The sequence below is a fragment of the Brachyistius frenatus genome, unplaced genomic scaffold, assembly GCF_029030835.1.
Source record: "Brachyistius frenatus isolate BFR_SWC_R1_liver_20210118 unplaced genomic scaffold, ASM2903083v1 Contig_1, whole genome shotgun sequence".
In the NCBI taxonomy this organism is placed as follows: domain Eukaryota; kingdom Metazoa; phylum Chordata; class Actinopteri; family Embiotocidae; genus Brachyistius; species Brachyistius frenatus.
The window spans coordinates 5,231,686-5,259,377 of NW_027210600.1; the positions used below are offsets into that span (position 1 = coordinate 5,231,686).

The 27,692-nt window shown below is 41.7% G+C and overlaps 1 protein-coding gene across 3 annotated transcripts; it reads right to left on the reverse strand.

The window, feature by feature from the left end:
* Positions 1 to 27,677, reverse strand: vaspb (vasodilator stimulated phosphoprotein b). 3 transcript variants are annotated; one of them, XM_069711407.1, is made up of 15 exons: positions 27,377 to 27,677; positions 27,184 to 27,254; positions 11,850 to 12,021; positions 9,417 to 9,597; positions 8,021 to 8,087; positions 6,547 to 6,659; positions 4,585 to 4,871; positions 4,238 to 4,386; positions 3,966 to 4,017; positions 3,780 to 3,807; positions 3,623 to 3,662; positions 3,347 to 3,403; positions 2,580 to 2,649; positions 1,529 to 1,586; positions 1 to 1,439 (listed from the first exon to the last, which is right to left on the reverse strand). In XM_069711407.1, the coding sequence occupies exons 2-15, from the start codon at positions 27,186 to 27,188 to the stop codon at positions 1,405 to 1,407; spliced, it is 1,314 nt and encodes a 437-aa protein (XP_069567508.1). In that variant the 5' UTR covers positions 27,189 to 27,254; positions 27,377 to 27,677; the 3' UTR covers positions 1 to 1,404. The 3 variants fall into 3 exon arrangements, with proteins under 3 accessions (XP_069567508.1, XP_069567426.1, XP_069567344.1); XM_069711325.1 differs by having other exon boundaries at positions 27,184 to 27,268; XM_069711243.1 differs by having other exon boundaries at positions 27,184 to 27,677.
* Positions 27,678 to 27,692: the final 15 nt, after the last annotated feature.

Sequence of the window (27,692 nt, forward strand, 5' to 3'; positions counted from 1 at the left end):
TGCATTTCAAGAAGCAGCTGTATTCGACTATAAAGGCATTTCTAATCCAGTGTCTCTAAGCTGTTTTCTTTATATTTCAGTGTAAAAAGCCTAGACTCTATTAGAAAAAAGAAACAGTAAACCCAAAATAACATTTCATAAGAAAACAATCATTGAAAAAAAAAAGAAAAGAAAATGAAATCCCCATTCACCAGTCATTTCAATTAAAATAGAAACACCATTTCATTTTTGCTAACATTTTCCCTCAAAACAAATATATATATTTTCCTTATATATAGATATATATATATTTATATATTTATTCTCAAGGCAGTTGGTCATGGCCAAATTATTTGACCTCATCATGGCCATTTTTCATGTTTCAAGAATTAGAAAACAGCTAGAATGGAAGAAAACAACTAGCGGTAGCGCAGTGTACAGTCGGACCGCTGCACTGGCCAACAAATAATATCTCATTTTGAGTGAGAGGGAATTGTCTATCAAGGCAGTGTGGCACACAGACACACTTCCTCTGGAACAAGTGCAATGCAAAGAGAATAAATTTCTCGCACATCATAAAACTACAACACACTCCTCTTTCACAGCACTCAGGGGTTGTCCATCAGATTCCCTTTGCTTGTCTCCTCTTCCTCGAACATCTCTATGTTGCAGCAGTGGAGGTTTGGGTTGTGCCGTTTCAGTTCTTAGTCATTGCCGGGAGCTCAAAGTCCACTTGACAAGAGATACACAGCGGTAGTGAAGGAGATGGGTTCTCTGCTCCTTCCTCGATTCAAGTTGTTTTTCAACCTCCAACTACCATTAGAGAGAATAACCTGCTTTTTGCCAACTGAGAACGAGAGAAAATGATCCCAGCATGCCAGCATCTTGATATTACAGTTAAAATATGACTAATACACTGTCCCTGAATACTGAAGACTGCTCTATCAGTAAATGGTGCGTCTGATAGTAGAAGGGAGAGGACACAAGTAGCAGGACTTCTGCAGCAAAGAGGGTGATGATGACAAATCGGAAGAGCAACTGTGGCGGCAGCAATGCACTCTGAAATGGTTCAGATGAACAGAACACATGGAGGACACGGGGGGACGGGATGACTGAGCAGGGGAGAGAGATGGTACAGCGGGGATCACCGCCGCAACACTGGTGAGTGATCGTCAAAAGTGCCGGATGGCGACGCGAGAAGGTTCCCTGGGTTACCATTTACATGAAGTGAATATGCATGTTGTACAAATAAGCAAGTATGCTCACATGTGTTTGTGTAAGAGAGATAAGAGAAAAGAGAAAATGTGTAGGAGAAAAAGAGAAATCCCTGGGCTACATGAGAGGGCGCAGTGGAGGAGAGGTCTCACCGGGCCTCAACCACCTCCATCTATCACATCCCTCCGTTACACCTGACACTCAGCAGAACTATGTGCTTTTCTTCTGAAGCTCCTGAATAAAGGCTGTGGAAGGAGAGACGAAAAACACGCAGTTAGTACCTGAAATACTTTATACTGAAGCAAGATTAACAGTTAGATGAAGGTAATCTCACCTCCAATAATTTCCTCTTTAACTTTTTGTAGCTCTTTCCGCACTTCCTCCAAGATCTCCTGCAGAAAAATGAACAAACTCTCAGTCATGGTGATAGAGTTCAGAGAAACCAGGTTATTTGGATGATCAGAGGATGTGTTTACATTGACTGTAATGACTGGGTTGTAAATCTACTGATACATGCAGCAGGTCGGTAATCAGGTTTCTCTCCTCTGACCGGTGTTGTGAAAGTTACTGAAAGTGTGTAAAATGTTAGTTACAAATACCCTCTCGAAAAACAGTGACACTACCAAGTATTACATATAAACGTAATTTGTGACTCACTAAAGTAACCTTTTCTCTTGCAATGCAACGTAATTTTGTTGCCTGCCAGTCTGCCTTCCTTCCTGGACGAGTGAGCTGCGCTCTCTCTTCTGTCTCCAGATTGCAGAGGGTCTCGCCCAGTCAACTTTTGGCAGCGTGGAGCAGAGGTGCAGCCCCCACCCTCTCCCTCCCTTGACATTGGGGTGTGTGTGGTCCCCGTCGAGTGACACCTGACCCGGGCCATTCACGTATAACTTTAAACTCAGCGCGGTGTGGCAGCTTCACCCTGGTCACCCTCCACGCACCTCTGGGTACCCAACTCTCCTCCCTGGGTGGGCTGGAGTTTATGGGGTTTAGGCTGCATTTGTCTCCTATAGACTGAAGTTGTCCAGTACTATTTTCATGCGAAACAAAAGTAATAAGCCCTCTTAAATTTCAGTAATTATAATTATATTTTTTAATTTGAAAAAATTATTAGTTACATTACTAGTTACTGCCAAAAGTAGCATAACTAATTATATGACAAACCTTATTTTGGAAGAATGACTAATTTATTTTCACTGTTTTGTGACAGAAGACACTACATCAGTCCAGATTGATGTGTTCATCATCTAAATGACATTCAAAAAAATCTGTTCGCAGAAAAAAGTTGACTGAAACCCAGTTGCTACAGTGGATGTTGTCACGGTCAACCGGATTCAAGCTCTTTTCTTTCAGAACTGATAAGAGTAAGCTGATGGAGAATTCACCTGTTTCATTTTCTCTAAATCCGAGTCATCCATTCCACCTGCATCATTATTGTTACTTGCACTCTTTGCCCTGTAAGAAGAAAAGAAACAGACAAACAGAAATATCTTATGTCCATGTTTGAAAAAAAGCATTGACAGGGCGACTATGAATCAAGCTCATCCCTGTAGGGCAAGACAGATGAAGAAACTGAATGGACAATGCAGAGATGTACACCGAGATGCAATGAGGGTCAATATATCTGAGCTCATCAACTTACCTTTCTGAGCCAATATCAACCTTGAAGATTCCAATAATTCATACATTGATAGCACTGATATACATTTAAATAAATCTAGCTCGTGCACATTACCCAGTGTGTACTGGTTGGACTTAATCCACAATTTTTTTCCCACTGCAGCTGCAATCACATGCCTCAACTACACTAGATAAAATAATCCAGAAAAGACAGCTGTGGAGTGTCAGAGTGGTGTAGTTTACCACAAGAGGGCAGCACCAGCCACGGCCCAGAAAACTGACATAAAAATGAGCTTCAATCACACCGCCAGGCCTCCATCCTGTTATTCTGTTATCAGAGATTAACATGCTCAGGTGGAGCATCTACACGTCCCTTGGGTACATGCTATTCTCTGATCCATTAGATGGTGCTATCAACTGTAAAATATGCTACCCCAGTACACAGGGTGCAGTGAAGCTGCACCAGCCTGAGGGGGGAAAGAGGAAAAGGGAGGGGAGCTAAAGTCACGAGTGAATGGGACAGCATGTATACCTGGAACCTTGGGACAATGTGGAAGTGGTGTCCATGCTCTTGGGGATGGAGTTATTCCTGTTAGTGAGACACACACACTCGCCGCTTAGAATGAAAATGGACGACACACAAGAAGCACACTGGTCCACAGGCAAACACAGATGTACACATGGTCACAAAAATGCACATGCAGTGATGGAGAACTATTTGTCAGGCGAGTTAAAACATAAAAGACACCTGGACAGGTTACCGATTCACTGATGGCGGCAGCATGGAAATAACTGCATGGAGGATTACCTGGTCATGGAGGATTTCTCCCAAGGTCTTCTCAGGGTGTCTGAGAAGGAGAACGAAGAAAAATACGAGTTGTTGATTTTCACTCTGTATATTAGAGAAGTTTAATATCAGAAAGAATGTAGGTGGCATGCTACCAATAAAATTGTTGAGTTCTCACCATTTTGACCTTGAGGCTCTGAATCATCCTGTTTCGAAAAGACCAGAGATTTCTGTTAAGAGTGAGTCATCCTCAACCTATTTCTATTTTTTAAGCTATCCATCATCTATATTGTTTGGTCACATATATAAACACTTTATTTATTTGGTGTTACTTAAAAACAATGTGACAAAAGTAGAGCCTTACATTGTCTTGTGTTTTCGCAGGTGGCTTCTCTCCAGTGTCTGTAGCTTTTCTCCTGATGTAAAAAAAAAAAAAAAAAAAAAAAAAAATCTCTTTTAGTTATACCATATGGAGTTCAGTGGAGTCAGCAAATTTGTTAGTCGAACACAATGTATAAATAATTTTAAACAGAATTATTAATCAAAAGGCCATTAATGAAGATCAAAACTACTTAATATTAAAATTGTATGGGCATGGAATATTTTATGGAACTTCAAACTTTTTATGTCACCCACCTTCGTGCCAAGATGGCACTCATCTCACCCATCAAACCTCCCCCCCCTCCCCCTCCACCACCACCTCCACCACCTCCACCAATAGAGGAGATGCTGCTGCGGCTGGGGTCAGCTCTGCCTGCTGGAGCTGCAGGGCCTCCTTCCTCCTGCTGAGGGCAGCAAATACCAAAAACACAGACGGTATCATTGCTCTGTAAGTCTGAACAACTCGGACTGGATCAATACAGCAGGAGATCTGTATCATTAGCAAAGCACCTAATGGACTCAGCAATTGTCCATTATGTTAATCTCGCTTTCAAGAGCAGCCGTGAAGTTGTAGTAACTTTTAAAACTTGATTCCCACTCACCTTGGATACTTTGCGGAGTTTAGCTGCTGCTATGGCAGCTGCCAGGCCCCCACCTCCTCCTCCCATACCGCCAATGCCATCACCTCCTCCTCCAGGAGCGGGCAGGGGCGGTGCTGGTGGAGGTCCTGAAGGAGGTGGTCCTGAGGGAGGTGGTCCCGGAGGTGGAGGGATGACTGCAGCTGGAGGAGGGATGCCAGCAGCAGCTGGAGGAGGGCCAGGGGGTGGAGGGGGAGCCGGTGGAGGAACGGGGCCTCCAGGGGCCAACGGTGGAGCTGGAGGAATATGGACTAAAGAGAGAAAGGGAACATCATCAGCCAATAAAAAAAACATTTAGATAGGACAAGTAAGATGCACAGTAATGACTGATTGATGCAGGTAAGACAGAAGTTGACCATCGTGGGAAAAAGGAGGTGAAATCCAAAACCGTAGTCCTAGATCATGTCCACAGATGTCCACTGGGGATGTCACCATCAAGTTTTAATGCTCCTGATTAAAGTCGTTTAATATTGAGTATCTGCCGATAGAGTCACGATCCAATACTTGTAAAGTGCATACTTCAACTTCATAAAATTATTCAAGTCAATCCAAAGTATATGCTTCACATATGAATAGGTCTTTAAAGAAATAAGTAAAAATTGCCTACATTCAAGCTGTTCCTTAATGCTTTTATATTTGTATTCATATTTTTTAACAAAGTAATAAAAAACAACAATTATAATGACAATTTTACTGTGTAGCACTGATTTTAATGTTGTTTTTCAAACAAAATAACAGAGTTCAGACACCTCCACAGTAAACTACTCTTTGTAATGACTCTATGCTTTTTACATTTACGTTTTTGTGTTAACGACCGGCTTTTCAGGCTTCTTCGTAGCTGGAACTATTTGTAGCATCTTAAAACATGAATGAGGATAGTGATTGAGAATTTGGGTTATTTAACAGAGTACCCAGTGGGCTGATGTAAATTTATGCTGTGAACTTAAGACAAGAGCTCCCCCCTCTTCTGTCAATTTGTCCATCTTTTTCCAGAGCAGTTCTGTTATTTAGAGGAGTTGCCGTCTCCTCTAATAAGCAGAAAAAACACTATCGTGCTTCAGAGTCTAAAACTGCCCAGTGGCGACTTGACAAGCTCAGTTGCAGGTGACACCATCAGCTGGAGTCAAGTTTTTCCCTGCGACGCTTGAAAACATCTCGTCTCGTAGCAAATCCAATTTTTGGTGTGAGCTGGCCTTAACATTCAGTCACGACAAATAATAATCACAATTAAACTTTGTTACAGTTACCGGATTGAACATTCGCATCCTGCAACAAATTGTGCTCTCTGTTTATGCCAGACGTAACACAAAGGATCAGGGCTAAATATAGCTCAGTATAACTGATACTGATCACTTAAAAATGCCTTGATCGACCGCCAGTAACTGATCTTTGAGATCGGCTCGGGCCGTCCCTAACGGCCACTGTAGAACCTCAGAGCTCTACGACAGTCTGTGTCTAAATTCTGCTGGACCAAACTATAATCTTTTAACTGCTGTTCTGACCCACGTCTAATGTCAGGAAATAACACAGAGGACACAGGCTAAGACAACATTTTGAAATAAAGTTTAAAATTGTTTTTATTATCAAAGCATGTTTTTGGTTGTTGCTGGTGAAGTGTCTGTGTGTGTATATTAAAAAATATAGGGCTAAATATAGCTCAGTGTAGCTGATATTGATCACTTTCTTAATTTACATCACAACACTATATTTATATATATATATATATATATATATATTTTTTTATTATTATTTATTTTTTTTTCTTCTTCTTAATTTACATCACAGCACTTTGAATCACTAGGTGTAGATCGCACAAGTCTGACAAGCTTCAAACTGGTGCGGCACAATTACCTGAAAAAAATAATGACCTATGAGGAAACTACTAAGACTGTGCAGTTATGTTGAGCCGCCCAGGTGCTTCCTGACCTGCAGTGGCTTGTCTTTCTCTCTCCAGTCGCTCTCTTTCCTGCCACTCCCGCTCCTGTCTTTCTCTCTCCTGTCGCTCGCGTTCCTGCTGTTCCATCCTCTGCTGCTCCAACCTGTATACAAACAAACACATCTGTTTAATCCAAATGAATTAGTGGATTAAGAGGACATATCATTTAAGATGAGAGTTATTACTAGTACTAGCTAACCATAAAGTGAAGCTGAGCTTAAGAGGCATAATAAGCAATGCCAGCTTTCAGCCATACCCACCTTAATGGGCTATAGATTATTGGATTATTTATGCACGAACCACTGTTTTATAACAACTCCATCTAATTATAGTGTTTGGCATTCAGGAATGCTATTCAATATACCAAATTTGGATAAAGGACAAGAGACGGATTTCCGCCACTTCTGATTAGCCTACCACTGCAAAGTCCACAGCTGGACAAAGCGGCCTAATTCGAGCTGCCTCCGTTCGGTACGGCTCCCTCCCCTCTCCCCCAACACATCTGCCGCTCACAACAGCTGTATACACAACACTGCACGTTCAAATGTACACATCCACTCATAAATGCACAGGTCCACATACATGCAGATAATCACACACACAAAGTCAGAGTCGCTGTGATTTAAAGCTTAGGCAGTGTGCCCAGGAAAGGGTGAGTGGAGATCCCGTTCACGTCTGCTACTTTGCTTTTATTCCACAACCATTTGATATTGGTAAATACTGTGAATGTTAACGGACCTAAAAGCATTAATACAAATAACATCTACAAACGTCTGCATCCATGATGGATTTTAAAAGCTCCCTAAGCCGAAGCAGTAACTTCACAGACCCTATGGCCAATCACAAAGCCTCCCCGACTGTGCAGTATATCACCTTTAATCTAAATGAGATTACAAAGTTAATGCCTTGTCTATGCAGACGTCCAGGGAGTCACCACAACAGGTCTGGCTGAAGGAGCATAAGGATAAGGATGGATGAAGAGAAGGTTACGTTGATGCGAGAGGCGTCCACCGTGCTGTCTTTTTAACCTTTAACCTATAGGGGCTGACTGAGGGTTTAGCAGTATCAGGCTAATGCCATCCAATCCTCTACATATGCATGTGTGTAAACCTGTGCCAACTGGACTCCTGCAAAGCCAAGACAGCCTGACTTGTATTGATTGTTATGCAACTAAACCCTGGGGATAGTTTGCTTCTGTTGGGAACACCTTCACAGGGCCCAACAGTTCAGTACACTCACTTAAGTGGTCAAACAGTTTGTTGAAAAAAAAAAAAAAACGTGCTAAATTTTGTCCGCAAACCCCAAATAAATCTCAATGTTTTTGGAATTATTAGCTGGAAACGTCTTTTGCTGATTAATGCCGAGGACACACAAGGGCTGCACCAGTTAAGTGTGGCCAGTGGTTTATAACAATTATCAAAGTTCAATAAAGGTAGATTGCATTGAGAGGAAGTCTGAAGGTACCTCCGCTGTTGTTCAAGCTCTTCTGGAGGAGGTCCATTTGACACTGGGCGGGGAAGGGTTGCATAACCTGCCAAAACACAAGACAGAAAACACACTTAACAAAAAATATTTTAGGGACATAGTATTAGATGGTGCTGTGAATAGGTGCAATTGTTCCTCAACAGTTGCTCTTTGACCTGTATTTATAGACATCCACACCTTTTCTACCCACGCTGCTGAGTGTACAAAGTCTGTGGACCGTGTAGACAGCCATGATGTGACAGAGGGACTAAACCAGGTGGTGTACACCAATCAAGCTTTTACAGAACAGTGTTATATTTTCTAATTCGTTCCTGTTTCAGCACCACAAGATATGCAAAGGATCAGATGTTATCCACGAGGTCAGATGGTGTAAACAAAGACTCCGAAAATAAGCATAAAACATTAACTCAGAATTATACTATGCCAGCTGTGACGGTATAACAAGCACAACAGCTCTAATCACATTTTTGTTCAATGAACAAGACTGTTATTTTCTGCAGAAAACACTGGAGGGAGACATGGATATAACAGTATAACAGGACATCAACCGGTCACATGTGGGAGAATCATTACTTCTGAAGAGGGAAATGAGTCGGGCTTAATATTTTCCTAGAAAACATTTGTTATTGGACACCGTATGATCTGAGAGAACAAATTCACACTGCCTAAAGCTGCTTGGTTAATGGAAAACCAAAGGTTACAAATCTTGTATAATACTGTGCAAAACCAACCCCAGACCCAGCACAGCACTTTTTAAAAGACACAAGACAAAACAAAGCAGTTTTCAGAGAAACAACAGGATGACCGGTGCTAATGCATCATGTTTTCTTATTTGTTCAGACCACTAATTTGTCTGTCTTTGTGTTAAAAGGCTTGATGAGTCATGTTTTTCTCTTGAATTGCATGCACTTTCCAGGAAATCTCTCTTAAGTAAGTCATCATGTCTTAATGCTGAGAGAAATTAATCAGCAAAAACTAAATGTTAGTCAGGATATATTTAATCTGTTTGCCTAATGAGGGCACAAAATGGGAGTGTGCCAAATCTGGCAACTTCTCTTACAACTTGTGCTAATATTAACCAGACACAGTGCTGTTTTCTGGATAAGTCTATTGACAACAAACTAAAAACCAAACGTAAACTCAGGAGTGTTTTATTCGTAATGTCCTGGCTGTGATTTGCCACAAAACTGAGGAATTTGCTCACAATGTTGTTCTTCTCTGCATATAATTTTGAAAATGAGCGAATGTCAGTTGATTCCTGAAAGTCTATCACATTTGTACGGAGAAACTCCCAATCAGTGGTAAGCAAACAGCAAAATCCATGAAGTCGCTACAGATGCTGATGTAATATGGAGTCGAGTGAGAAATAATTTACCTGCATCTGCAATGGAGTTGAGGACCTCCAGAGCGTGAGACATGCCATTGGCAAATAGAGTAGCATCCTCCTTGCTGCCAAAGTTGAGTCCCCACACCTGTCGAGCATCCCGCCACTGGTGGAAATTAGGTGTAGCCTGGTTATACTTGAGACCTCTTACGATTGGACAGTTTATAACCACCTGAGGAAGGAAGAGAACGGATGATTAATTCAACAAGGATTCCTTTGATTACAACTATTTATAGTGATTTGTTAACAAAATGGAGAAAGTTAAGAACAAATATTAAACCAAATCCAAAACGGTCAGTTTAAAATAAATAGAGGAAAAAGTTCAAGGAAAAAAAAAAAGGGAATCTTCTAGGAGCTTTCTCTTCCACTAGAAAATTGGAAAAACGATTAAAGAACCCCACAAATCCACATCTGCTCTCGAGAATAAATTATGGTGTCGGTTTTATTTGTGTTGGATTATCCTGGTTTATATTCCAACCAGCAGGTGGCGTGAAGCCTATGAAACAGGAACAAAAAAATGTTCTGGGTTTGAGTGGGTTGCTTGAATGTGCTGACACACCAGTTCACTATTTGTTTAACAGCTTCTGGATTCCACAGAGCAGAGGCGACGAGAGGAGACCCCGTCAGGGTGACTATCACAGGGGGCAACATGCACTGAACAAAGATGGTAGCAAGTTCAGCCGCCGCTGCAGTCAGTGGTATTTTCCAAAGCTCTTTACAATCTTGTCAAAAGGCAAGACATGAGTGAATGAATGTAACCAGAAAACCCGTGAAGAATCAGGATGAAAGAGGGAGCCTTGATGTCTCGTAAGTAAAAATTGAAGAAAGTTTACAATGCCTGCAGGAAAACCTTCATAGCACGGTTCCACTTGAGTTTTCAGGGCTGTTTAAATCATTCCATCACATCAGAATGCATAAAGCAAATTGAAAACACAAGAGTGACACTAACAACAAAGCGGGACTCAATATGCAGACAGTCAGAGAGAGAACAGGCAGGAAAAGGGGAGAACATGGAAGCAGAGAGAAAAGACAGCCACCCTATATTCTCTTCTGCTCCCTGCTGCTCTCATCACCCGGCAGCCTAAACCAAGCTGTACGTCTCCATCAGACACAAATATAGAGATCCCTCATTGGCTATCAGGCTTCTTCCTAAACTGTCACAGGAAATGGTTGAACAGGCTAACTATCTCACAGGAAACATCATCCACTTTAAGACCTGTCTCTGGGGAACATTTCAGAGTGCTGAATGTTTAAAGAAAGAGTGAGACACTGAGGCGTGCAGTCGAGAACAGACCCACCCAAACTCAGTTCATCCAGCTTTTTCAGCTTGAAATCTGCCCACCTTTATCTGCTGGGGAGTCATAATCTGGTGATAGCGATAAGGAAACATCTTTGTTCTCCTTTTTTTAACATTCATATGGCTTCTCACGGTTGAAGGACAATTTTCATCCTCACTTTGCCAACGTCACACCCAAAATTAACACTACATGTTGCACAAGAAAGTGGTAATGTGTATCCCTTGCCAGTCGACATTATGGGTGAAGCAATAAATAAAAGCACAACCCCCATCCTGTGGTGTATGCATGCAAGATTCAAAGCTGTCTTTAGAGTTGTAGCCAACATCATTTAACAATATTTGAATGTGCTTTTAGAGTGAACGAAATTAAAACACAGGTTTACATTCAAAATACAGTATTCTGGGCCTATTTTTCAAGTGAGGTAAATTAGTACATTTACCTGCACATAGTAAATGTATGAAAAGGGTTTGGCTTAATAGCTACAAAATGCTCCAAAGTTTAAAATGGCAAACAGTAAAAGAAAAGAAAAGCAAGCTGTCCACTGTCATGACATAAAGCTCCTTAATTAAATGTATGTTTTGATTGCTCGCTTTCTCTTAAACAACTAAGCAACAACAAATTCTTGCATGGGCGGGACTACAAATCAAATGCACCCTATCTCATTCATGTGATGTGCTCTTGCTTCTGCAGAAATTGTAAAAACAGTGAATCGGTGTAATGGTTCAGTAGGTCACCAGTTTATTGGACCACCAGTGTCAGTTGTTTTGCACCAAGTGTCTTGCTAGTACACAGTTTCTCCAATAAACCCCTCACTGTATATTCAGTAGGTATTCTCCATAGATAGATACTTCATTAATCCCTCAAAAAGAAATGTTTGTTACATCAGCATAGACAGGGCAAAGCAATAAAATCAGTCTCAATCTCCACGTGAATGAATGGGCACTTGCAAAGATAGAATGTCTCACTTGCTTACTCAGACACCCTTAGGCACCACAGCCGCCCACAGGCCACATTACAAATGAACTACACACACACGACTCACACTTCCTGAGGAACAGTCACACACGCAGTCACACACAGTCACACACACACACAAAGTGTGTCTGCCCAAAGCTGGCAGATGTACCTGCTGGTCTGTCTGCATCTTGCGTCCCACTATCCTGAAGGCATTGGTGGTGGGGTTGTGATAGATCTGGACTCTGCTGAAGGCTTGGGGTCCAGCGCCTGCCGGGAGCCACTTCTTATTGCCATCGTCATAGATCATCACAGTGGCCCGAGCCTGGCAAATACTCGACTCACTGGAAGACAAAGGGAAAAAAAACAAAAAAGACAATATTAATTGAGCCCTTAGAACATTTTTGATTTAATTTGATGATTTAATGTGGTAACCAAGCATCAAGTTATAGTTCTCTTTCATTTGCGCCTCCAAAAGCCCACACAACACGTCTCCTACATCAAGCCTTGTGGAGACGAGGAAGAAGCTTTTGCAAAGATTAAACCACAGTAGTTGCTAGTAGTAACTGCAACCTCAGCCAACAAACTGTGTTTTCTTTTTCTGATGAGAGTAATGAAGGTCTACAGTGAAAATAGATCTTCATGGCTACATGTAGGAGTGTGACGAGAAACGATAAGTCAATACAAAAAAAAAATCTGACACACTTGTTTCTCTATGACAGGAGCTTTTAGATTTTTCAGACCACGTACCACTATGTACCAAAACAAATTTACCCAGTACCACTTCCCACTGCGGATACCAACAATCAGACACAATGTCAATGAGCACAGGCAAATTTTATTTGTAAAACATTTAGATGAACTAATTCTTACATCATTGAAAAGGGATCTGTGTATGTAATAACTGTTTACTGTAAATATATGAAATGGAAGTCACACTTTTTTGGACTAAAGCCAGTTGTATTCCGATTGTTAGGCTTTTTCAGCAATGAGCCTCGACTACCACCAGCAGCAGTTTGGGAGTCACAGCTCTATGGTACCAAAAGCACCAAAAGAGACCATAAATTCTGTAGAGAATGTTGGAATTTATATGGTACCGACTACCACAGTTAGAGGCCAACAGCAAAGACTCAGTGACGGGTGATGTACTTGAACGTCAGTTTTGGTAATCAAACACTTTCTTACATAAAATAGACCTTAAGTAAACCAATTTATGTACTAAATTACCAAATCAGATTAAAGGCTGATTATTATAATGTGAAACCTGTTTTTGTTTTATGATCAAATTGCCCAAAATCTTTAATGTAGCATTCAGTGGGGACTGCAGCTGGAATTGAAGAAGGAAACCCAGAGGGAGGTGAGGTGGAACGGGAGACACCGCATGGACAAATGAAAGAAAAACACTCCGTTATAAACAAAACTTTGTCAGAGATGAGAGCCAGTCCTTCCAGACTCGCCTGGCCTCATTTTGACTGACCCACAATGTCTATGCATGCTAGGAATCTAACACACATTATATTAGGCAGCACCTGACTAGTAATGTGTTTGAGCTTCAGATAGTGTCGGGCAAGTGTCTGTGCATGGAGTAAAGTAAATGCAGGGCGGACTAGAGAAGGAGATGGAGTGCTTGTGGGGGGAAAAAAAAAAGAAAGGAAAATGCAGTAAAGTGTTGATTTCTGTTTAGAGAAACAGAGATTAGTTTGATCCCAAACAAGATGAGAGGTGAGACAACAATGGAGACCGACAAAGACAGGAAGTTGTGCCGAGCTCCGCCAAACAGACGAGGTACTGGAATCCTCCTCCTGCTCCACATCAACCTCCACCTCCACACTTTGCAAGAAAACATGTGCTCTGAGATCAGTGACAAAACATGTATTTATAGGTCGACCCAGGCAGAACACACAGCATCATTCAGGTATTACTGAGAACCATTGTGTGCATTTGCATTACAGGCAGAGACTCAAAGATAAATAGCCTTGTGGACAGAATTACCATATTGTTAAACCACAGCAAAAGCTGCCAGTACAAATACTCCGACATGAAATATTTAGGAAGTTTTCAGTACATACAAATGGGATGAGAACAAAGAAACATTACCATAAATAGCAGTAAACACATAGTTTGCATCCATTCATCTATCTGTCTATACAACTTTTAAAATGTATACTGCATACTGGTTTGCCAGGTAGACCTTTACATATAATCATTCGTTTAGGATTTATTATAGCACTCACCACGTTTCTATAATATCAAATATGGTGTTCAAACATATGTGCAGGAAATCAAAATAAGACAGAAGTGAGGGTGTCTTATATCATTCACAACAATATCGACATCATTTTCAATGCCATAAAAAAAAAAAATCATATCATGATAATGGCAATCTTCTGGCTTGCTGACATAATGATGTTGAACTGTAATAAAACATAACTGGATAACGTATGTGGTACATGAATAACAGTAAAAACAAGCATGGCTGAAATAATTTAATACAGAATCTGAATCTTTCTAGATAACAGAGATCATTTAGTTTTTACTGAATATTTGAAGATAAACTGTTATATTTATGCTGACATAAAACTTTAGCGCTTCTTTTGATGCAGTTGTGTGTCCTTGAAGCTAATAATCAAATTATTTTTGTGTTATGTCATGAACAATATCTTTATCGCAGAAATAACCTGGAGGTATTGCAAAAGTATTTTAGGGCCCTATCGCCAGTCTCTAGACAGGAGAAACCAAACCAATGCCCAATAAATACGCCGTTGATAGTAAGTAGAGGAGTTAGGAGGCGGGCCAAGAACGCAGAGGCACAAAAGGTGGCTGACTGTCAGCTTTGTTTTTGTTTTTTTACCAATCCTCCCCCTCCTCTCCTTACTTGTCCCCTCATGCTCTCCCCTAATCCATCTCTTCCACCTCTCCCTCCATCTGTCCCACCCGTGATACAATCTGCTACTTCCTGTGACACAGCACTAAAGCCACAACCCACTTCCTGCTGCCAGCACTGCCTAATAAGGACTGCTCCAGCCTGAACAATCGATGCATGGACACACACTTACACATGTCCTATATTTTCCTACATGCTGATAACATTTAAATTTAGCTTGTATGAACTGGAAATTACTTTTCTGCTTACAGCTAAATGGAAGAAAAGAGAGCGCACTGAGCAAAGAATTAGGATTTCATGATGGATAAAGTGTTTGGGATGCTGGCTGCTCTCCCACCAGGAACGACCAAAATGTTTAAGGTGACAAATATCCCCATAAACGGGAGTATTTCTGGTATAAAAAAAATAGCCAGCAACTTTAACTGGAATCCATCTGTGTAACAGATGGGGGTGGTTTGATTTGCTAACGCAGCAGATTGTTTTGGGTTAAATTTCAATTATTAAAAAAAAGTGTAATTTAGAAACTTCAAAACGCCTTCCTGTGATTGTGTTATTTGGCACACATCTTGTATAATAGTGCCCACAGTGAATCCTGGTCGGGACTTTCTCGTCTCTGCTTTTTGGAAACCTGTTGCCTTGTTGAGATTTCTACACATCCTGCACTTTATAGTTTATAGTATGTTTTCTATAGTTAGGGGGGGGGGAAATCTGGCAACAATAAGTTTCTCTTTTAGCATGGGGTCCAATAATTTATATGTCTCAATTTTTAATGTGAAAATTTCACAAATTTTTCTTGACATTTCATTACAAATACTTTTAAATCCTACCAGTCGCGAGGCTCGTCATAAGACGAGATCTGAGTTTAGACAATACTCGGACATTTATTCATCCTAACATACTCATTCTGACATTGTATGGAGACTTTACCATTAAGACATGAATCAGTCTACGCTAAATACAGATATATTGTCATGGCCGATAAGTTGGCCAATATTAGTTCATTACAATTCTATGATATCTGCATGAATGTTTTTCTCACTGTAATAAAAATCCTTATGGTCAGTTTGACAAAGTTTCTGCAAATTCACACATTCCTGGCTTGTTAATGCACTACTTTGAATATTTGCTTTTGGATATTTGCCCATCAAGAACTAAGTTACATTACCATTTTAACAACACCGTATTAAGAAAAGGGTTTTACAAGGACGAACAGGCAAACTTAAACCAATCTTCACTTTGGCCTGAAATCCTTCAATAAGCAGTGGCCCGCCCATCAATCACTTCAAGTTAAAGCCACTTATGGCTGGATAGATCCTACATCAGACACAGCACTGCAATGCTCCCTGACCTCATCTGCATTGAGCATGTTGTTGAGGTGCGGGGCAGTGAGGGCTTATGGGAACTGGGAGGGGACGGAGACATAGGACATAGGACTGGGAGAGGGATGCATATTTAATGGCAGAGAAAGCTAGGGCTCAGGAGTGAGACTGAGAGTGAGCAGCTGCATTATTGATGGAAGTACGGACACTGAGACATTAAAAACGTGTGTGGCACACGCGCATATAGAGATGGACTTGCACACACACCCTCCCACCTGTCAGCCTGCCAACACGCGTGTCTGCTGACCCGGCCCAGTGGGTATAAGAGGCTGCAGGCGTCTTGCGACTGAGTTTGACTGGACTGTGTTTCAGTACTGGAATAAACCACGACAGGCGCTGTCATAAACAATCTATTCCCGTCCTTCCTTGGACAAAGACCACCACTAGTGCAGACACTGAAGCTGACCAAGTGACCAGCTGACTTAAGGGGTTTTCTCTTAAGCACAGATGGGTGACTGACTGGCTGCTGCAGGAAGGATTTGTGCCACCAACCTTTAAAATACCTCAAGAGACTTAATCAAGTAAGTAGTAAGCAAGTATATTTAATATAGTACCTTTCACAGACGAAGTCACAAAGTGCTTCACAACAGAAATAACAGCAGAATACAACAATATTAAAAGCAACCTACAATCATAGTACACAACAACAGACCACTGAAATAAAAGCACTACATATCAAGAGGTGAGATGAAGGCCAATCTGAAAAAGACGAGTCTTAAAACGTCTTTTGAAAGCGTCAACTGAAACTGCCAAATGTACATTGAGGGGAAGAGCTTTCCAGAGTTGGAGCAACCGTTTCAAAAGCGCAAGGGACATGACCACCAGGATGATATGCAAATTGTCATTTACTGAAGCTGAGCCACCACAGCTGGCTTCACTTGTCATTATTACAGTTCCTCATTCTCTCTTTGGTTTGGTCCTGTTGGTCAGTGAGGGGTTAACAGGAAATCGCAGTGCACGGCTGGAGCACATGCTCTCTTGGAAATGTCTGTATATGGTTGTGCTCTAAGAGCTTTTCTGCAAATGTGCTGGCATGTACAGTCAGGCCCAGCGGCTCCGTCTCTTCCCACCTCCTCCTCTTCCTCCTCCTCCTCCTCCTCACCTGACCCTCTCACCACATTCCTCTGTCATTCTTTCTCTCCAAATCAAACTATTATAACATGTATAAAACCTGCACAGCGATGCCTCTTGGTGGCATCCATGCAGAGATATCTCTTGCATAATACTGCAGTATATATGGTGCGGGGATAAGTAGACCTGACTTACACGTGAAGAATAACTGCACGGATTAATTACATGCTTCATATCAGGTGGGTTCATCCTGTGCATCAAGATAATGTCTTATTAAACAAAACGACATACATAAAGTACAGTCATCAGTCCACGGGCTGAGACCAGACAGACTGAAGCCAAATAGCCCTGTCTAGACACTATGTCCGCATCCTACCTGGATCAGAGTCCCTCCTAATTCATCAGGTTTCTTTGTCCTTCAGGAGTTCATAATACCACTATATGAAAAGCCTTTTCCCCTCACAACTATAGCCAACTATCATTTTTTAAATGATGTTCAGGCTTTTTGAGTTATTCTTGCCCTCAGGGAAAAATGTCTTTCTCTGGCAGACAGAGAGTGGGAGTACCTCATGCACAACACTTGACCAGAGACCAACAATACAGACAGGCCAACAAGAACAGCCATTCAGCTTTATGCCTCTTTAACACTCACAGCAAAATATGAAACATAAGAAGACAAACAGGTGTCTCATTCAAACAAGTGAACCTCAGTTGGCTGTGGTTCACTTCAGTGCATGAGTACACAGTGATTCATTACTTATTTTCTTCTCTGCCTACAATAAAACGTCACATTGAGACCAGACAGACAATAAGTCACTTTATAATGTCAGTGTGTAACCAAACCACTTCCTCCCTGTTTGTGACCTGATTAAAAAAAAAAGAGAGATCATATTTCACAAACGATGGTCACACATGATCAATATTTATATTCTGTAAAATGCCATCAATATAAATGCCTGTGCAGACGGACAATGTTTTCTGTATGTTTTTCAGGTATTGGCTACACATGAATTCCTATTTTTAAATGTTCTGATCAACAGAATTTATTTTCCAGAAAAATACATTATCATCGAGAGAATGAACCGTGGGGCTCAAAAGTACGGTAAGCTGGTAGTAGTATGTAGTGAATTTATTGAGAGCTCATTCATGAGTGAAAAGTGAAACTTTCTCTTTCCACCGCAGCGCTTTAAACTCTGACGCCTGACAAAGCTGGGAAAGTCACGTTCTAGATGGACACAGCTGCAAACAGAAGTGAGAAAGGGAAGCAATAACTGGGGCAACATAAGAAAACCCAGCATGTGCCAGTAGGTGAATGCTGCTCTGTGTACATTAATCTGAAACTTGAACTGTGTGTGGCAATGTGCTTTTCAGTAATTTCTAAAATTGCAAATGATCGGATTTCCCATTAAAATAATCTTTTTAGGCACCATTTCAATATTACAGGTTTGCAGAATCCTTGATCTGCAATTTTAACCAAAAATCACAGGAAAATGTCAATCATTAGAAAAAAAAAGTAGATTAAAAAAAGCTTGTTAATCAGTATCACACACTGAAGTGAGGTCCTGGTGGTGGTAAAGGACTTGACCTCTGATGCTGAATCAGACGAGGGGACACACAATAGCGTGCCGACCCTGGGCCTGGTCATCTGACTGTATACCGTCCTCATGTCACCCTGTATGTGTATGTGGCGGTCAGTGACATTCGGCACATGACTCTGAAACCAACCCCTAAGAACTACATGCATCCTGTGAAAACTGCTCAGTGTCTCTCCATGAGGTGTAAGATCAGCTTTCAAACTGCAAAGTACAGTTTCTGTTGTGAGATACAGCTGCTCTGTAAATGTTAATATGTAGCTCGACATCCAGAGTCTCGGTAAACTTCCCTTTGATGCATCTTATTTTCCTCCACTTACTTAAAGGATGAGGAACACAAAGAGACTGCAGACATTTTTTTTTTTAACACTAAAGCAAATGTTTCTGAAGGACCCTCCTCTGATCTTAACAGGAAGATTTTTTTTGTTGAAAATATCCAACATTATAAATAAGGGATCGTTACGCAGAACAAACTTAGGGAGAAACATAACTTAGCAAAAACTCTTTAAAGGATGGAGTCAGCTACAATCTTCTTTAAAAAACAACAACAACAAATAATCCAAAAAAAAGACATGTCATTTCCCTGCATCATCCTGCTAAATTCATCAAAAAAGTTTTTTAAAAAAATGGTAAAACTTCAAGGATTAATGCCAGGACAAGAAAAGTTTGCCTCTCATGGCTCCTCTGACTTCACTCCCTCTGTCTTCATCCTTTTCTTTATGCCTGTTTCATCTCACACATGCCCTAGCATGCTGCTAAATGCACACAGACGCACACTGGCTGCAGGCTACTGCTTTCTGCCTCCATGAATCAGCCCCACAGAAACAGGCATCCAGGCTATCTCAGCTATTCTTAAACTCTTCCTCTTGATATCTTCGTCTGAATGGAGTTGGACATCTTCAGCTGAAACTCCTCTGCATTCCTTGAGCGCTGACTCATCCTTGCCTGGCATGTGTATAGAGCATTGTGGAAGTGTTGAATAGACGTTTGGCCAAAAGCATTCACTTTGTTGTTCCTTCCTGCTTCTGAGGCTGGCTGGCTGGCTGTGTGTGTGTGTGTGTGTGTGTGTGTGTGTGTGTGTGTGTGTGTGTGTGTGTGTGTGTGTGTGTGTGTGTGTGTGTGTGTGTGTGTGTGTGTGTGTGTGTGTGTGTGTGTTCACATGTGTGTGCGTGGGAGAGGGGGTTGGGAGGAGGGTGGGGGGGCTGGCACACTCAATGCCCATATTTGGAACCGTCTCACCTCTGTCCTCCTCACTGAGCTCAATTCCTTTTACAGGTTGGAGCACATCCTCCTTGACTCAGGACAAGAAGGGGGCAGGGCTCCTTTTCCAAGAAGTGTTATGCACTGAAGACAAAACTCTCCTCTTAGCTGCCATCACTTGTACACCCATTGTCTCAACTTCATACTTCCTGCTCCTCACTGGCATTTGAGGCAGGAGTGCATGGACTTTCACCTTAAATTAGTCTACTTTGCTGATGGTGGCTACTTGGATAAAGCTGCCACTTATACCAGCCAACTCTTGGCTAATCACACCCCTTCCACACAGTTTTATTTTTTTCCCCCACTAACATTATGAAACATGAAAACAAAGGCAGCCCCTGCAGACCTGCAGAATTCACTAATATCCTCTCACATTTGTCTTCTTTTGTCCTCAACAACACCAGATGCCATTTACTTAAAAACTGAGCTCAGATATGACCTGACCACTATACATAGTGGGGATTATTCTGTTAATGACTGAAACTATGACCAAACAACATAAATGCACAATTAACATTCAGGCCAATATTCACCCATGACTGCACAAATGGGCATTAACTATTTTAACAGATGACTCCTTAACAAACAGGCGTCTTTTTAAACAACTCACTCGATCTGCGAATTTAGTTGCTGAACTCAACTTTTACCACTCAAATAGACCAGACTGCCTCTACGACTCAGGAGATTGGTCAGAAAGGGAAAAACTGTGAGCCTCATGTAGCATCCAGGATGGCAAACGCAACAAAAAACACAAACCGTTTCAGTAAACAAGATTATGCGCATCACTGTTCAAGCACAAAAATGCCAACCATGCAGAAAATGGCTCAGTCCTCAACAGAAGTAGTAAACACACAAAGCTTGTTGTAAGTATGTCCTTTTTCTGTTTATTTATAACCCTGTAGTCAATATCGGGTCAAACTCTCCAGAGACTAATGTCATAGCTGCTTACTATCCAGAGTACAAGCGGTGCCTATTGATAATGTGAGGAAGCTGCCAAACAACAGACTAAAGCAGGTAGGGGTCTAACTAACAGAGCAGCATACATCATCATCTTCCATGACTAAATCCTCAGATTCGTGGACCTGAGTGATAGAAATGTTTAAAATGGCTGACACCATAAAGCTGTTTTTTATACTAACTAGTATCCATTATGCTCCATTAAGCAGTCGACCCCAGATGAACCTACTATATATTTATAACCATTAGCAGTGCTGACCATACAGTATATCACTACCGCGCGTCTGACCACGACAATCTTTGGTTTCACTACAATGTTAGACCCAGGCGCTCCATCAGCTTGGATGAAGTCACCCTGTTTGGCTCCTGCAGAGAAGACCACAGGGTGTGGAGATGTTTCTTTAACTTCACTGGGCCACTGTAGAGCAGTTTGTTGTGTTGGATTTCACACTGACCATGGCCAGATCTTCCCCAGAGGAGAAATCAAACGAGCTAAAAATACAGAAATTCTAATATTCTTGTCCTGCTTTCAGACACACATCTCAAATCCATTGTGATTCTCACACACACACACACACACACACACACACACACACACACACACACACACACACACACACACACACACACACACACACACACACACACACACACACACACTGTACTTTATAAAAGTTTTGAGTTCTGTAGATGTTCAGAGTATTGTCTGTCACACAATACCATCAGGAAGACGTCTAATCGGTCCCAAATTGAATCTGTGGCATGAGAAGACTGACATCAACCCAAAATATACAGCAAGAGGGGTCATAAATAATATCTTAAGTGACAAGAGGATTAAGTCAGTCTGGGATTACATGACGAGACAGAAACAACCGAGACAGCCAGAATCCACAGAAAGTTGTTAGAAATAAAGAGACCCGTCATGTATCTCGAAAAACTGCACAAGAGGAGGAGGAGGAGGACTGCACTGGAAGGCAGAAAAAAAACCTCTTCACAGTCTTAAAATGCATCCTCACTTTGCTTTGTGCATAATGCAGCCTGGTTTTCGCACTGGTTGGGAAAATAATCATTCAAGCAGAGCTTTGTAGACAGATACGAATAGTGGTATCATCGCGTTTCAGCTAGCTACTTTACTTAATACCAACAGCTGTGGATTAGATCAGTGCAGCTGCACGGATTGTTGCGAGTAAGCAAACAGATATAGTCTTTCTTAAATTTAAAATGTTAAGATAACTTGCCCTGGTAACCACGACTACAACCTTCATCATGACATTTATTCAGCCAACAGTCTGAGATGTAAAGATATTCAGTTAGCTATAATTATATGAGAAAACAAAGCAACAATTCTTCACACATATTTTGAATAAATTACAGAAATATTGCCTATTCGTTTTCTGGCAATGGACTCATTGATTAATTAACATTGGAACTCTAGATTGGTTAAAACAAAACGACATAAAATCTCCTCAATCCCAGCCAGAAGTCAACAAACATAAACACAGCGCCAGGCAGAGTGAATGAAGTCAAAAACAACGGCAATTTCCAACTGAAGCTCAAAACACACACAACGCTGTTTTGAGATCGACCAACAGCAGAGGTTTCCGATGCATCAGGCCATGTTAATGTTTATTTGGAAAATGATCTTTCTCCAAAGATGTTTACTTCCTGTTCTCCATCTTAAGCAGCAGCAGCAGTGTTACCATTAGGACCTGAATCACTGATCAATGGGATTTGGACTGAATGGCAACGAGATGATGAAGTATTACTTCTACCCACAACACTTTAAATTTTCCGGGACAACAGTTTCAGCATCAGTTTCAAAACACTGAGCTCAATGAACAACTATTTAATATGGGGAAGAAATGACCAACAAACTAATTAGTGCAAAGGTTAAGTGTTCAAAAAAAAAAAAAAAAAAAAGAGGATCATAAAAGACTAAATACCCTATTGAGAGAACACCACCGCCTCAGGGCACAATTAAAGACAAAAAAACATCAGCCACCACCAAGCCAACTGGATTTGCCACCAACGAGACAATAGAGTATTTTGTATGTTGAGCAACTCCTGTGGCAAAGCATCTCATCCAAGAGGCAGGCCGGCATAATGGCCTATTTATGAGTATGGGAGGTGGGAGGACCAAGAGGGGTAAATTGTTTCAGAGGAGTAGAGGGCGGCAGTGATTGGGTGTTGTGGGAGACAAACACAAGGCAGGGCCACTTTCATAATGGAGAGTTTGGAGAGATGAAGCATGTGCGCTTTGTGATCATTTAGACACACTGTCACACCGACTATACAGCGACGCACTGAGGAGCCTTTTGAAGTGTGTATCAACATGCAACGCTTTATGATGCATGAAATAAAGCCATTATTCTTAATCCATTATAGATACGAATTCCCACAAGCACACCCCAATTACCTCAAATTGTTATTGCTTCTGGGGCGCAGGGGTTTGTGTGGATGTTAGGAAGTCCTTGGCTGAAAAACTCATTTTAAAAAGGCCGCTTATGTATTATGAGTTTACCTTGAACAGTAGAACTTTAGTAGCACTTAAAATGGCACTTACTGATAGCACTTTGTAGTTTGGCTTTCTTGAAGCAATTGTATTTTCTTGATTCCTGTTGTTCTGGGTTTTGTCGCTTTGGATAAAAGCGCCAGCTAAATGTAATGTAATGTTCACACTATGGAGCGTGATACTTTTTTGGATATGAAGAATCTATTCAATGTATTCAGGTACAGTTGGATGGCAAATCAGAACTCTTTTTGCTCAGAGCAATGTTGGTTTACAATGCTTTACCAAAAAAATATTTAAGTTTAAACTGAATGCATCTTAATCTATACAAATATTTGTATTTCTATTTGAGTAGCAAAGACTGCTCACATGCTCTTTCCTCTGCCACTGATACCAGACTTCAAGAGAAAAATTTGACTGTGCAAGGGAATTAGGAGAACAAGTGTGGACATGAAAAATCAGCATCCTAACACACACGAATATTACACAACATTGTGGCAAGAACGTACTGCTGTCGCACCCCCGATGAGTTTCAATCTTTATACCCTTACATGGACATGACATTCAATTATGTTGCTAAATGCCTTAAATAACAGCTACTGGCCCTGTCGGGATAAAGGGTGAAGAAGTTGATCATTTTAATGGAGGAAGATGACATGACAGAAAAACTGCAAAGTTCAGTGTTCGAGCTTCATTCCAGTCGAGTTACTGCCAAAGCCGAGAAACCGCTGGAGTCGAGACACAGAGGAGACTGAGGAGGAGGCCATTTCCCTGCTTTTAAGACTGATCAATAATAAGCTCATGAGGCGGTGCCCACGTCGGCACCACTTCTACACATGTAGAGCTTCTGCAGTGAGCTGAGGACGCGCTTTAAACAGCGTGCTAAGCATACAAATTACACCTGTCTGTCTTGTGTGAGTGTATGATGTCATGGCGCGTGGTAATTCCTGAGCCTGAGGCAGCCATGCTGCTGGTGTCAGATACGACAGGTCTTTTAGTCAGAGACCCAGCCAGTGAGTCACCTCACTGACAATAACAGTGAATCACGGTGCAGATGGATGCACTTCCTGTGCCACATAACCCCAGAAGAAGACAGCCTGAGATGCTGCCACAATGATTTGAACACCGTCGGTGTTATTGATTACTGTAACGAGGAGAATATGAAAAGAAAAGAAAAAAACAGCCAACACCTCGAGTGACTCTCGCTGTGTTAACGACAGTTCACACCTGTCAGTGGGACATGAAGACGCCTGTTGGACAAGAGGGGAAATAGCTTCAAGAACTTCAAACAATCCATCTGCCTTCAAAGAACACTTCGATTGATCGGGATGACCGAGAACCTTCACAGGGTGTCTGCAGGTTTTCTAAATTACACCAAAACAGACATTTTCATTTTGAAGCATCACAGCAACAAATGTACCAGTGAAGGTGGTCGGAGGAGGAAATGCTGCAAGAGTGGAACAGCAGAATTTTTCTACAGACTGGAAATGCAAAGGCAGCTTCAAGTTGGGCTTTACTGAACTGTTTTCTCGTCTGGGTCAATTGTTGAACTTTTGACCAACTGACTGCACATCTGTGTCAACGTTTTCATTCCACAGGGACAAATGACAATGAACGTGAGCGGAGCTGCATACCAGCCATTACCTATTATACAAGGTGACATGAACGGTTTCAGACACAATGGAGGGCCAGTCAAAGCAGCATCCATTTAGGCTACATCCACATCAATATGTTTTCATTTTAAAGCAAGTAAACTTTGCTATGATTACACATAGTGTCCACACAACTACGGAGTTTTTTTTTAACCATAGACCTGAGATATTAAAAACGCTGCTGACCCCGTTTTACTTTGGGATCGAGTTTAAGTCTGGAGGCGCGAAAAACTGAGTATTGTTATTATTACGCTGGTTTGCGTAAGAATATCAGCACAGGTCACAGAATCTGATAGGTGTGCGTGAATAGTCATGCGATTTGTGTTTTTCCGGCGTGTTAACATGGACAGAGATTTGATCTGAGAATGGTGCTAAAACCATCGCGCGTACAGAGGTTGTTTTTGTTTTAAAACGCCATTTTAAAATTACAACATACAAGTGAGGATGTAGCCTAAGAATAACCACAACAATCATTAAGCCACATGTCATTTTTCAGCTGCAAGGAGATGCCACTTTGAGATGTAGGATGAAATCTGAATATTGACTCAAATGCTCTACGCTTAAGTTAACTTAAGTGTGTGTGTGTGTGTGTACACGTGTACGTGCTCTTCATCAGTAGTTTTGATGCAGTCTATTTGGTGCCTTAGTTTATGGTCAGGGAAGTATTTCTTTAAATTGCAGCTGAGCAATTCAACAATAAAACGGGTTGCTTATCTTATTGTTATGACAGGTAAATATTTTATCATGCACCATAGTAACAGGGCAGTGTGTTGTCATGATGTGTTTGTGCGCGAGACAATAACTCTTAAACAATGCTTACAGGTGTATCGAAAAGAGAAAAACAGATGGCATTTCTTTAACTAAATCCATAGCTTCCACTGCTTAGCTAGCTGAACTTCACACTATACTGCAGACAACGTAAAGTATGCGAACGCATTAATCTTTGCTGATTATTGCATTAACTTAATTAATGGCCTCGTTAGATGGGCATGTTTAATGTATTACTGTGACAGGATTTCAGACGGCTCAAGTGCCTGCTGTTCCTGCTGTAATCAAAGTTAGCAGGCAGAAATATGTGCAAAACAAATACAAAGCCCGGACCAACCCTTGCGCCTGAGCCGAGATATATTGTTACAGAAAGGGCAGCGCAGTATGTGAGATAAGGAACTAGTCCCTCAGGTTATCAGACCTGCACCACCCGGCTCCGCAGCACCCCAACAGTCCACAATTAAACGCACCTATCAAGCTTTCATATGAAAAAAAAAAAGAGCTGTTCCTTGTGCTGACCAATTCTGTTTGACTGTGAAAGACTGGGGTGGGGTGGGGGTGTCAGCCCGGAGAAACATCAGCCAGGTGTGGTGGCTTTCAAGGCATGTAATTGCCAACTGCACAGGCTGCGACAGGACATGGAATTCGTGGACATGAGCTTTCCACATGGTAGTTTTGTTGCTGGTGCAAACCTCTGCACTCCCAGAGGGGAGGGAACAGAGCTGACCGGGGTTAGGTTTAATGTGTCTGAGGAATGCATGACATGATATAAACAGCTCTTGCATTTAGGGCAGCAGGGCAACTGAAGGAGTCCCATTAAAAAAAAAGGCAAGAATCCGCCAATGCCGAAGTGCCTTTGAGCAAGACACTAAATCCCTTTTTACGCTCTATAAACCAAACCTGACGTCTGACCTCAGTTATGAATGAAGTTGTTCAGCTATGACGTATTTATTGCTTGATAGTGGTTTAATTTAGATCTATGCACGCTGATACAGCCAGAAAATCTTAGCAATGCAGTCTGCAAGGAGCGTTTGAAACCCACACACAAAAGTAGGCTATGTTGTTGTCATCTGACCTGCTCAACTACCCCAACTTGTAAACATTTCTTGAAGACAACCGCACTTGAGCAGGTAGGACTGGGTTTTCATGAAGACCACGCACAAACACAAGTTAACAAAGGTCACACAACCCTGCTACACAGTATCACGCGTGTCCCCGGATCTGAAACTAAACCACAACAGACAGAAGCTCCACTTATTTCTGAATGGAAAACACAATTTAGTGTGTTACAAACAAGAACCGGGAAGATTAACCGACAGGGCAGAGCCCGGAGAGGCTTAGAAAATAACAGTCGCCTGTGTGAAACTAGTAGCCGAAACCCAAAATGTAGCCTGGAAACAATGAAGATGAAGGGATTTGAGCCGCTTTACCCACCTCATTGTTCGGCCGGAGTGGAGCTCCTCTCCTCGTAGGCAAGTTGGGCTGACTTCAGAGGCGGAGCCCGGCTATGAAAATCAAACTAGTGAAATTAATTAAAAAAAAAAAAAAAATTTAAAAAAAAAAGGAGAAAAAGACACGAATCTACACCCGCAAACGGGGTCGCCACAAGCGGGATAAAGAAGCACACCTCGACGATTTCCTGGTTGTGTGGAGCGGGAGAGGAGGAGGCGAGGAGGAGGAGGAGGAGGAGGAGGGGGTAGATACAGTAGTGGAGCGGGCTTGTCAACTCCAATCACTATCCCACATTGGTTTCCACGAGCTGGGGAGGTGAAGCCGAGAAGCAGCGCGGCTACACCGACATCAAAACTTCTCCTCTCGACACTTTCTGTTGTTTGACCGCTCGCTTTTCCGGAGATTTAAGCCGTATGCCCGCGCCAGGCTTCCTTCGCTCCCTCGGTCGGTCGGTCGGACTGTGTGGGTTCATTGGAGTGTGGCCCAACCCG